A 13068-nucleotide genomic window follows, 5' to 3' on the forward strand; every position below is an offset into this window, starting at 1 on the left:
GGTCATTATGGACTTAAAAACTGTTTAAAAATACCAAATAAATCAATTTTAATCATATGATTATTGTGATTTTTCTTTTGAAGTTTATTAATTAACTGCTATAAGTAAAGTAAACTGTTTGACAGCCCTATTTATTTTATGCTGTTAAAGAAATACTTGCAACTGCAGCCTTTTGTAATTGTGATTGTTGTTCAAATCAGCATCACCTTCTATGTCTTCCTCTTGTTTCTCCTCTGTCAGCTCTGGGGTCCGCAGTCTGGAGTCTCTGTGTCTCCAGGTGACGGACCTGTTTCCGGGGTTGAGACGGATGCAGTCGGTGCTGCCTGAGCATGGCTGCCTGCTTGTTTCCCCCGGCAACTACTGGCAGAACCAACGGGAGCTGTTCGACTCAGATGCCGACCTCCTCAAGACCATCCAGAAACATGAACCCAAAGGCCTGCACACGTCGGCCACTCTAAGAGGTTGGTAAACAACATACAGAGTTTGTGGAAAGTGTCTTCCTGGTTATGTTATCTTTGCATCAATCAAATCCATGAGATTTGACATACTCTGAGCAGGTATAGTTTTAAACAAAGATAAATGTGCAAATGGTACCAACAGTTTTTGGCAGTTAAAGCCACATGATTGTTGTGTGATTTTATCAACCTCTCAGATTTGATGAACCTGCTTGAATTTGCTACATTTGGAGTTTCCATCAAGGAATGTGTTTTGGTTCAGAACAGTCCGGCATGGTTGGTACGGTAAACCCTGATCTTCCCTGCATTTCCACAGCCAAAATCCAGTTTGAAAAACAGAGGCTAATGTGACTTACTGGATGTTTAAAATACAATTGTGCAAAACAAAGCAGTAGAATTTATTCAGAGACTTGTGTATGCCTTGTTTTAAAGAGTTTGCCAACATGAAGCAGCTGTAATCATAGGCAGCTAGTGAGCTGGGGATTAGAGGTATCACAAGGTTAAGAAGCTTTCATATTGATGGAGAACAAGCAGTTTTATTTCCTAGAAACTTACTGAATTCTCTCTGAAACTTTACCCACTGACATAGTGACCAAATCCCCCTCCTTGTGTGGCCAAAGCCAGTTCAGCATTCTGCCTCACCTTCCAGCTCAAGAGATTTAGAGGTGAGAGGGTTTTTTTAGGAGTTGGAGTCGAGGACAGTTTGGCTGCTGCTGCAGTCAGGCCGATAACTCTTGGTCACAGTGGACTTAGGGATGGTCAGACTGCCTTAGAAACCTGGATCATAAAGTATGCCTCTGCAGTCCACAACCAAGCAGTGGGGTCCCACAATACTCTTTTACTTTCCACCTCTATCAGTGCAAATTCTTCAGAAGGCTTTTAGCCCTGGTTTAGTAACTGCACATTTAATAAAGCACACAGATTTTATTTAGCACAAGTTAAGAGGAAGAAAAAAACTGACAAATGGTCATTACAAACTCTCAACACTCACTTGGTGAGTGTATTTATCTAACTCCTTGTCAAAATGTCTTAAATAATTTATTATGGCTTACATTTCCCATAAAATGGTACTATGTAATGTACAATGTAAATGTACTAACCGCTTTCAAAATAGATGTCTCATTTCAGGACAGTCAATAAGTTAAATTGTACTTTGTTTAAGTAAAATCAGGATAGCTGATATAAGGCCTATCTTGAAAGATGTTTATGTGGACTTCAAGGTGAATTTTGCTGAAATTAAATTCTAAAATACAAATTTTGACTAGAAACTAGACAAAAACACTTGCTTGGATTATTATACATTTTTTGGATGCTGGATTGGCTAAGCAACCAGCGACTAGTAAACAAAAACTTGCTATCAATGTTACACTAATGACTGTGAATTTTGTGTTTGTGTTTAGACCTGTTGTTTGGCGTGCCAGGGAAATACACTGGAGTCAGTCACTATAACAGGAAACGGGTGGTGACGTACACAATCACAATAGTGCTGTCCAGCTACGATGCAAGGTGAGTACCTTCATCAAATGAAAGAGAATTTCTTTTTAAAGTTTTTTCTTTAATCAGGTTGTGGCTGTTGTTGTATATGTGTGGGTTACATCTATTTTGGTCTCCTCGAATTAGATTTGCATGTTTTAAGGTTATTCCAAAATCTCAGCCTTGCATGGAGCATAATTCACTCATGCAAATTTCTTGACAAAGCCCTTGTTTTTCTACCTCCTGAGTTGCAGACTGCATTCATTATTGCTGCTTGCTTATTTAAGCTCCTGCTCCATATTACCCACTTAAACCAAAGGTTTCATGTCAGCAAAATGTTGGATATCTTGACTGCACTTGTGAGACGTGTGCCTGTTTCTGGCATGAAGAAATGTAGACTTAATTTAATCCAAATGCTTTCCATCTGAGACTGAAACATCAGCACGATAAAGCCCTTTCCCTGCAGAAGATTTATTGAACCTATTAGTTGTGTTTCAAAACAGAATCAAATATATATATTAAAAAAAAGACTTAAACATTGGAGTCTATCGTTACTTTTTCTTACCACTTATTGTTAATCCATTAAATGTTTCTGAAGTTTTCATTTCATTTTTCTGTGATTAATACTATGTTTTTGGAGATTTGTGGCTGTGTGAATGGCTTTACAGCATCTTTGTGTGGGTGTTTCCCTGTTTTTGTGTACCCATGAGTGGGTGGTAGAGTTTCATCCAGTGGCGTGTTATTGTTTTTCTCTCCTCATATTTCAGTATGACAAATAAAAAGGATGCATATTCATCATGTTTTGAGGGAGGAGGGTGTATGCCAGCATAACCCTGTGTTTGTTTGTGTGTCCAGGTTTTTGGGCAGTCTGAGGGCCCGCCTGAAGCAGCTTCATCCATCAGCCAACTGCAGCCTGAGAGAAGACCACATGGTTCACGTCCACTTCAAAGAGGAGATCGGCATTGCTGAGCTTATCCCCCTCGTCACCACATACATCATCCTGTTCGCCTACATCTACTTCTCCACACGTCAGTCACACTCTCTGCCTGTCTGATGTATCCCAGATGTCTCCCTCAGTTTATGTTGTTGCTTTCTATTTACCTTTACTTTATCTTTCAAATATGCCAAAGTATCTTAGTTTGTAAATATTTGTTTGTGTGCCAGTGATATTCAAGTACACATAGAATAATACTATGAACTGATGTATAAAAGCACTCACTCTACAACTTGCCACTTTAATCCTAGAATAAAAATTCCTTAATGAAAGCCTGTACTTTAACAATTGTATGGCTAGCCTGTTCTGAAGTCTGCTTTTCTCTGCAGGTAAGATCGACATGGTGAAGTCAAAGTGGGGTCTAGCTCTGGCTGCTGTAGTCACAGTCCTCAGCTCTCTGCTCATGTCTGTAGGACTATGTACCCTTTTTGGACTGACACCCACGCTCAATGGAGGGTAGGAGAGCCCAGTCTTTTTTATATTGTAGATTGCAATCTTGCAGGAAAGATCACCATGTCAGGTCAAGTCAAACTTGACTCATATAGCACATATGCTTCAGAACATGGTCAGAACATTATGCTTCACATTCAGCAAGTAGTAAACCTTTTTTGTATGGCGGCAGAGTATTCAACATTATTATTATTATTTTTTTTTTCAAAAAGGGGAGATCCAGACCGTCCTCTTTGCTGTATTATTTACAAAGACCCAGCATTTATTAGGGATGCATGATGTTGTTGTTGTTCTCAGTGTTGTTAATGGTAGATTACTGCTTAAAAAGAGTCTGTATATTTATAGCCAATACACTGGCCCTGCATATGGCAGGCAGAATAACTGAAAGTATGACACTGCATCACTGTATTAGGTAATAAATCTTTATTTAAAGTGCTGGTGCAGTTTTGTATAACAGGAATGGCATGCTTTTGTTTGGAAAAGTTTGATGAAAGCCTGTCATTGCTGAGCACATTTTACCATACTTTGAATAAATCAACTTTACCAAGGTTTCTCACAGTTTGACATCAGCCATACAGAGCTCTTATGAAAGCTTTTTGTCAGTTTTATTTTGTTAATCTGCTGGTGTGACTAAAAAACAAGGATGGCAATGAAAGTCTTAAGTCTTACAATTTGATCAAAAGTGTGATCTCCTTTATTTGTTGTTGTCATGGATAAGATTGGCTTTGGTACTTTTCTGCTTGGGTTGATAGGTCTATGGAAATAGAAGGAAATGGGAAAGAGTTGGGAATGACTTGTGAGAAAGGAGCTGTAGGTTGGACTAATCTTCTCTGAGGACTGTAGCCTCTGTCCATGCTACACCAGGCCATCGCCACCTCAATATTTCAGTTATTATTGTGATTGAAAGTTATATGTTGGTAACATATTTGTTTAATTTAGTCACCATGCTGGACTCTTTGATCCAAACTGGAACATCTGGAACACTAACAACCATCTGAATGACTGTTGTAAAATTTGGTACATGCTTGTTCTTCTATTGACATTCAAATTGTCTGTTAATATTTACTGCCCCGAAAGGCCGTTACAGTTTCATCATAATCTCAAGGACAGGTCTACTAACACACATCGGCTTATCGACTGCCCTTTTCCTCTGAATTGACTTTGCATGCTTTTATGTTAATGTTTAAATCCAGTGGACAAAAAGTCAGTGTGTTAGTGTGGGTAAAGGAAGAATGAAAGTGGGCATGTATGTGGGCTGGACTTCACAAGGGGGCCTGGCTGTCGTTATATTGACATTTAATGGTCGTCCAATCATTTTCGGATCATTAGAAAGCAGACAACATGGCGTGACAAAGGCACGCTGTTGTCCAATCACTGACTGGGATCCACAGAAGCACGCTATGGCCTGTGCTGCTCTGTCACTGTTTGCATAAACGAACATCAAGGCCAACACAACCAAGACATGCATGCAACCTAAATATTGAGCCTACTCATGGTCAGTCCTGTTTAGATAGTGTGTGTGTTTATTATGTGCAGTGTTTCTGAGTGCATCTGATGTAACGTGCAGAGCTTTCGACTCTCTGTGACCCACTTATACACTTACTTCTCAAGTACTAGCTTATCTGCTCTTGAACTAATCTATCTAAACACTTACACAGTGGAGGGGAAATTCCCAGCAGACACATGCTAAAAATTTACAAGTTTTTTGTAGTTCCGGATAAAACAGAACATCCTGTCTCTTTGCTGATCAGTCCTCTATATGGTGACATCTAATTTAAAAAGAAAAGATGAATCAGCAATTCTTAAATTATAAAACACTGTATACACTTGAAACTTTGTGGGGTAAAATTTTAAGTAAGGCTGCTCATTGTAATTGGCTTCTTCAGTCCAACCTTGAAGTGGCAGGCTTAAAATAACAGTATAGTTTCAGTATGTTCAGTCTCCAAGTCAGAGAAGTACTGGAAAACCTAATCAGTTGTTTTTCTGCCTGAAAAGTGACATTATTCCAATCAGAAACACTGCATTGTAAGGAAATCACTGAGGTTAACAACATTATTGGACAACAGAACTTCAGCTGATATCAGAATTTTTAATTTATACACTTGTGATATATAACTTGTATTGGTCTAATCATAATTCTTTGGATTATATTGTAATTAATATTCTTTACTTCTGGTTTTAAAAAGATGTGATTAGCTCTTAAGATGATATCAAAGCACATATTTTGGCTTCTTAAAAGAAGCAGCACACAAACAGGAGGTCAGACTGAAGCTGCACCAGACTGAGGAGAGTGGCTGCATGTAGGATCATTATTAGTGTCAGTGATATGCTGGTTTACGCCTGAGAAAAACGGTTCTCTTCAGACTTAGAAAGAGATTTAAGACAGTCTGAAATATCTGGTAGAATATGAAATAAGTGAAGAATTAAAGAATTTCTGATCTTGATAGTTTTCTGTCCAAACATACCAGTTGTAATTTTTATATTTTACAGTGCTGGATGAGCCCATGTCTCGTACACCCACGCTCAGATTGTTAAATGCCGATCTGCGTGTAGAAATGAGCGTCCCAAATATCTGGTGTAAGCACATTTGACAAATGAGGGCCGTTGTGTGCACATGTAAGAACAGCGAATGGAGCGTGTGCCTCAACAGGTGTTTCACTCAGTCCTTTTACAAAATGCATTTATCACTGAGATGCTGGAGGTGATTTATAGTTGCAGAGTTGTTTTCACACTTCACCGGTAAACAGCTGTAAATCAGAATAGATGACAGAGTACAGAAGTTTTTTTCTCTTCTGTCTCTCTGTGATGTGCATGCACACTGTTTTCCTCCATTATAAATAGGTAATATGAGAAGTTATAATCCAAAGCTATTAGCAAGATCAAAGAATGTGAAGTAATGTTTCCTATGCTTTTAAACAGATAAAGATCTGCCATAAAAAAACATTAATTTTGTGTTGCACAACATAAGTGAGCTTCATCCAGCCATAACTTCACTTTACAAGAAGCTTATCAAAAGTTGCAGACTACTTTAACACCCTAAACAACCAACAACTACTAATTAACTTCATCTAGATATCACAGGTCACTGTTTATGGTTTTAATTGTGCATGATGTCATTGTACATCACGTACTAGTATCATCAACTGACTTCAGATCATGTCTCATTACTAATTTACCCCTAGAAAGAACAGAACGTTTCAGTCCCGGTTTCTTGTTTGACTAATTAGCCCGACATTAACAGGAGTTTTGTCAACACTTGCATAGCATACTGACACACAGGCAATGGTGCTGCTGTTAAAAACAGACACACATTCTCAAGGCATTCATTATAAATATGGATTCATTACACAGCTCAGTCTTCATGACCATAGTTAAAGAAATTCTGTGGCTCTTTTAAAGGATATGATATCAGTGTATTACCACACATTCCTATGTGAAAGTTATGTTCCTCTCCTTTTTGTTACCCCTTCTCTCTCATTAATAGCTCTATCGTTCTTGCTGCTGACCAAAGGAACATAATGAGCCTACAAGCAGGCAGAGACAGAGCCAAGCTTTTTGACTAGGGTGATGCACTAGAGCCATGACTGCAGCAGGGGTGGCATGAAGTTTGTGTTCACTTGTACATATGAGCATTTATTTACCCTGACTGCCCCCACTAATCATGTCTACTTTTAACATTGCAGTATCTAACACATATTGTGAAAGGCTGGATATTTTATTTTATTTTATAAAGTTGATGTACTTTTGCAAACAAAAGATCAAAAGAAAACAGGTAAATAAAACTTTGTTTTGTCAGAGTTGTGGAAGAATCTCACCACTTGCCTTCACAAAATTCTCTTACCAGTACTACAAGTAGGCCTCAAACCCTGTTAAATGATTGGTGGTAGAGTTTTGTGTTTAGGTTTTGAGATGGTCCTTATTAAAGTTGCTGTTATAGTTATAGTCCATGTTACACAACTTTTCTGAAGATCCACCTTCACTGTGACTAGAGTCAAACTGATGATTCATTTGAATTTTCTGGAAATCATATTGATGCTCACACATTTGATCATTTGACGGACTTCTGGTGAAATGATTCATTGTGGTGAAGATGTGGAAAGCTACTTATTCATCTTAAGAAAAAACAAAAAACAGGGGAGTGTGTTTTTCTAAACTCAGTTGAACTGCTTGTGTTCTTTATTTGTTAAAGTCTGGTAAATGAGTGAAAGGAAGTGTGATCATTTTGGGGTGTACGGTTACATCAAGCTTCTCCTAAGCTTTCTTAATGTTTGTTTTTTTTAAGAGAATGGATAAAACATTACAAATTTGCAGAAGTTGATGTTTCAAGCTTTAAATGCATTCTAACCACTTGTGTAGTTTTGTCCTTCTTTAGTTGAAAATGGCCAGTGGACAATGCTGACTGATGATGTTGTGCATGCAAGTTAATGTAAATAAATCAAACAGATCTGGCCTCTTGTCATGACTTCCTGTGACTATCTGACTGTCACTGTCAGATTGGATCATTTCAAGTTAATATCATTCTCTACCATGTAGGTCATAGTTAATTTCTTTTCTATTATTCCTGTGTCATTTGTTGTGAGCCTACAAGCAGGCAGAGACAGAGCCAAGCTTTTTGACTAGGGTGATGCACTAGAGCCATGACTGCAGCAGGGGTGGCATGAAGTTTGTGTTCACTTGTACATATGAGCATTTATTTACCCTGACTGCCCCCACTAATCATGTCTACTTTTAACATTGCAGTATCTAACACATATTGTGAAAAGATGGATATTTTACTTATTTTATAAAGTTGATGTACTTTTGCAAACAAAAGAGCAAAAGAAAACAGGTAAATAAATCTTTGTTTTGTCAGAGTTGTGGAAAAAACCTTGAAATCTCACCACTTGCCTTCACAAAATTCTCTTACCAGTACTACTGATGTCTACTCCAAATTGGTCAACAGCATATTTGTTTAATGTCATATCAATTTGTTGTTTAATTTTATCAATTTCTGTAAGTTTGCTGTCTTTACAGATGTGTGTTGACTTTTGGTGGTTTTTGCTCGTGTATCGTGTCAAGTAGGCCTCAAACCCTGTTAAATGATTGGTGGTAGAGTTTTGTGTTTAGGTTTTGAGATGGTCCTTATTAAAGTTGCTGTTATAGTTATAGTCCATGTTACACAACTTTTCTGAGGATCCACCTTCACTGTGACTAGAAGTCATCCTGATGATTCATTTGAACTTTCTGGAAATCATATTGATGCTCACACTTTTGATTATTTGACAGACTTTTAGTGAAATGATTCATTGTGGTGAAGATGTGGAAAGCTACTTATTCATCTTAAGAAAAAACAAAAAACAGGGGAGTGTGTTTTTCTAAACTCAGTTGAACTGCTTGTTTTCCTTATTTGTTAAAGTCTGGTAAATGCTTGAAAGGGAGTGTGATCATTTTGGGGTGTAGGGTTACATCAAGCTTCTCCTAAGCTTTCTTAATGTTTGTTTGTTTTTTTAAGAATGGATAAAACATTACAAATTTGCAGAAGTTGATGTTTCAAGCTTAAAATGCATTCTAACCACTTGTGTAGTTTTGTCCTTCTTTAGTTGAAAATGGCCAGTGGACAATGCTGACTGATGATTTTGTGCATTCAAGTTAATGTAAATAAATCAAACAGATCTGCCTTCTTGTCATGACTTCCTGTGACTATCTGACTGTCACTGTCAGATTGGATCATTTCAAGTTAATATCATTCTCTACCATGTAGGTCATAGTTAATTTCTTTTCTATTATTCCTGTGTCATTTGTTGTGTTGTTTTCTGTCTCAGGGAGATCTTTCCTTACCTGGTCGTTGTGATTGGTCTGGAGAATGTCTTAGTCCTCACCAAGTCTGTGGTGTCCACCCCGGTCGACCTTGAGGTCAAGCTGCGCATCGCTCAGGGTAAGAGCAGTCTGTGTAGAGTGTTCAGCTAACCCATAGATTTCAGCAACAACTGAATAGTTACTCCATTTTTTATCTGAAAATTCAAGGCTATTTAAAGTGTCTTAATGTCTAAATTTGTGTTCTTAACCCTTCTTATTTAACCATTAAATGTTTGTCTTTTGTTCTTTAGGCCTGAGTAATGAGAGCTGGTCTATCATGAAGAACATGGCCACTGAACTGTGCATCATTCTCATTGGATATTTCACTCTGGTGCCAGCTATCCAGGTAACAGGTTTTACGTTTCATTCATCAGCAGAAGCAAAGTTTAAGAAATGGTTGAAGTGAGTTTAGTGCAAAAGTGTATGGAAATGTGGTCTGAAAAATAATCTGAAGCTGAAAGAGTGTGTTTAGCAAGCCATTATAACTAATTTTTCATGACGGGAAGTGCAAAAATGCAAAAGTATTTGTTAAATCTGGTGTATAAGCTGCACATTTACTACCTTTTTTCTTACCTAAAAAAAATAGCATCATTTTGCTTACTGATGTGAACATTACACAGATATAAAAATAAATTGAAATCTTGTACTTGCATGAAATTACAATGCCTTATGTCCAAATTTCAAGGCATGTGAACATAAGGCCTTGATAAGGGAGTCTTTAAGATTAAATGTGAATGATGTTGATGGATTGAACCAATTGGAATCGGTTATCAAGTGGAACCAGTTGTGGATCCCCATCCCTAACTAAGATGGATGTGAAATATATCCAGTGCTATGGATATGTAAAACAGGCCTGTCAGATTAGTACCTAAGATAAGATCAAGCCAGATTTTAAAGCCGCATCTTATTCATATCCATGCTAAATAGCATTTTTGACATGTTACATCATCTTTAGTTGTTTTATAGTTGTAGTAATAATGTATGGTGGTCCAAATTCCCATTAAACACCTGGAGTTACCTCAAGCATACTTTTTGGGAGCCACTGGTTATATACCAGTTTTTTTACAGGGAGATATGCTTGCATGATATGCTCTGCTCTTCCTTCATGTTGTCCTGACAGTCTTCACTGGTTTCTGTTTGTTGCAGGAGTTCTGTCTGTTTGCCGTGGTGGGTCTGGTGTCTGACTTCTTCCTGCAGATGTTCTTCTTCACCACAGTGCTATCTATAGACATCAGACGCATGGAGGTGAGAAGTCACACATCCATGCATCATCAGGTTCAGCATCACATAACCATTCTTTTGAATCATGAATACATTAAAATTGCACATATAGAAAGAGCATTAGAGTCTGTCTTTACAGATATGAGACTTTAATCTTGGTTTGATGTGCTTGTTCATATCAAATGGACAACACAGTGTGCTCTTGTGGAATACAAATGGAGTAACTCACATATAAAAGTCATCATTTCCTCACATGAAAAAGAGGAAGACAAACAAAGTAGGTGTTTTTGAAGCCTGCCTATATTATATAGGAACACTTTTTAATAAAGATTATAACAGAAATCTCAAATACATGAAAACTGTGCCAAACACAGAATGAGCCCCCTCCTGAGAAGCAGATATAGGTCATACAGGAGGTCAGATGGCAGTCACAGCCCCACATACATTCACCACATAGTTTCCAGCTTACTCTGATTAACCACATGTGCACTGCTTATTTAAAACCTCTTACTTCTGTTTTTTTTTTCTTTACCACTCATACTGAAACCTTTCATCAGAGTTTAGCTCATTGCCTGGTAGCTGAGCTTAGCACCATAAGCCTATACATTTAAGTACACAAAGAAAGCAGATTAGCATACCCTTGAACTCTTTACCCTTTGAATAATTAATGGGGTATATTATCGGTTGTTTTTGGAGAAATTAACTGTCATCACTGAGTGTCAGTGAAGCTAGATGTACTCTTCGATAAAATAATGTTTTTACACCCCAGCTGGCTGACTTAAACCGCCGTCTGCCTGCCGAAGCAGGACTCCCACCACCCAAACCCGGCCCACTGCGTCCACGTGAGGTCCCCCCTCCACCTCGACCCTCCCCTCACACAATCACTCTTCAGACCCCGGCTTTCAGGAACCTGAGGCTCCCCAAGAGGCTGCGTGTGGTGTACTTCCTGGCACGCACACGCCTGGCTCAACGCATCATCATGGTGAGAACGGGACTTCAAACTGACCACGGCATCACCTGGTTTTCCTTGGATTCATATATTCTTTGCCTTGTCGTGTTCTGACTGTACCTGGAGTTACTGTGGCAGAAATGACATCATCAAGGATATATTAATACATATGTGAACAATCACTGAAAATACTACTTCAGTGACACATCAGTGTAATTTGCTGCACCCTAAAGCTGTCTTTTAATGTGTGCAATTAACTAAAGGAGGATGACAAAGTTTTGATACTAAAACCATTGAGAGGGAGTGGTAGGTCAAGAATTAATCCACATTAACTAAACTAAATCATAAGAGTAAAGTTAAAATAATATGGGATACCAACATGTCGCATTGCCTGTGAGGCAGGCTTTTACTAATACATCCACTAAAGAAATGATCAGTTTTGAGAATTTTCTGGTTAAAATAAAAGATAAAGACTTGATTTTTGACTAGTTTGTTGTTGGTTATTGTCTTATTTTAAAACTACAGTCACAGAAGCTGCAGTAAGCACTTTTCCTATAAAATGTCACTGCCACAGAGAATTCAAGAATTGGGTCAGCTTTTGTTTTGTGTGCAAGCTAGAAGCAGTGACAGTGAAGACAGCAGAGAAAAGAAAAGACAGGCAAAGTGATCTTTAGTTAGTTTAATTAGACTTGAGCTTATATATTTTTATGAATCTGAGCTGCTAAAAAGTGGATTATGGCTGATTAGACTGATCATTAATTTCTCTTTGATTCATTTCCAGGTTGGCACAGTGATCTGGATTGGCATCCTCGTCTACACTGACCCCGCTGGAATACGCACCTACCTTGCTGCCCAGGTTTCTGAGCAAAGTCCTCTGGGAGATCCCGGTGGAGCTGGTCTGCCCCCTCACCTGGGGGTGGCTCCTGTTTTTCGAGGAGGAGACCCTACCAGCACCCTCAGCATACACCCAGCACCAGATCCAACTCCCTTACCTGAGAACCAATCACAGGGCCACCATGGCCCAGCCAGGGCAGGGCTTCTCCCCCAGGCCCCACCTGCTGTACCCCAGATCACCTGGGGGGCAGAGGACGAGGAGGGCTGGAGGAGGCTCTCCTTCAGACACTGGCCGTCTCTCTTTAGCTACTACAACATTACTTTAGCCAAGAGGTGAGTGGGAGAAGAGAGAGAGTAAGAGTTCTTTTTTTGACCTCAGTGAGTGAGAAGTTGATTCAGAAGTTTTAATCTTTGTTTTATTTATTTATATATTTTTTTAACAAGAGTTAGAATAGTTATGCTTTTAGCAGACGCATTTGTCTAAAGCGACGTATGTCAGTGGAAAATTGAGCATGAGAGTGTTAAATCTGATTTTCAAAATTGTGCATCAGCCATGTATTATGATAATGGACTTCCTCCTTTGCTAAAAATCCAGTTTAGTTTAAAATCATTTTCATATTAAGGAACTCCAAAGAAAGTCATAACGCTTTCTTTTATTGTGACAAAAACTAAAGGGCAGTGATAAAAGCTGTTACAAGTCTTCCACACCTCTCTACATTGGTTAGTTACCTTGTCTGTTTTTATTCATAGTGTCATCAGTGACTTAGGTGTGAACAAAACCACAGCTATCTGGCTTTGGCTTCAAAGAAGATGGTGTGAAAGGAAGGAACTGGGTGTTTTTTCTTAGTCTTTGCAAA

General features: G+C 38.5%; 1 protein-coding gene across 3 annotated transcripts in view; it reads left to right on the top strand.

Moving 5' to 3' along the window:
• LOC121513313 (SREBF chaperone) overlaps positions 1-13068 on the top strand; it is a 57441-nt gene that overhangs the window by 23624 nt on the left and 20749 nt on the right. For all 3 annotated transcript variants that reach the window (XM_041792975.1, XM_041792974.1, XM_041792972.1), the window contains exons 5-13: positions 241-461; positions 1856-1961; positions 2784-2956; positions 3252-3378; positions 9174-9286; positions 9459-9553; positions 10354-10452; positions 11198-11410; positions 12159-12544. In XM_041792975.1, the coding sequence (XP_041648909.1) occupies positions 241-461; positions 1856-1961; positions 2784-2956; positions 3252-3378; positions 9174-9286; positions 9459-9553; positions 10354-10452; positions 11198-11410; positions 12159-12544 (1533 nt within the window). The remainder of the gene's footprint in view (positions 1-240; positions 462-1855; positions 1962-2783; positions 2957-3251; positions 3379-9173; positions 9287-9458; positions 9554-10353; positions 10453-11197; positions 11411-12158; positions 12545-13068) is intronic.

This window comes from Cheilinus undulatus, linkage group 8 (genome assembly GCF_018320785.1).
Source record: "Cheilinus undulatus linkage group 8, ASM1832078v1, whole genome shotgun sequence".
Taxonomy (NCBI): domain Eukaryota; kingdom Metazoa; phylum Chordata; class Actinopteri; order Labriformes; family Labridae; genus Cheilinus; species Cheilinus undulatus.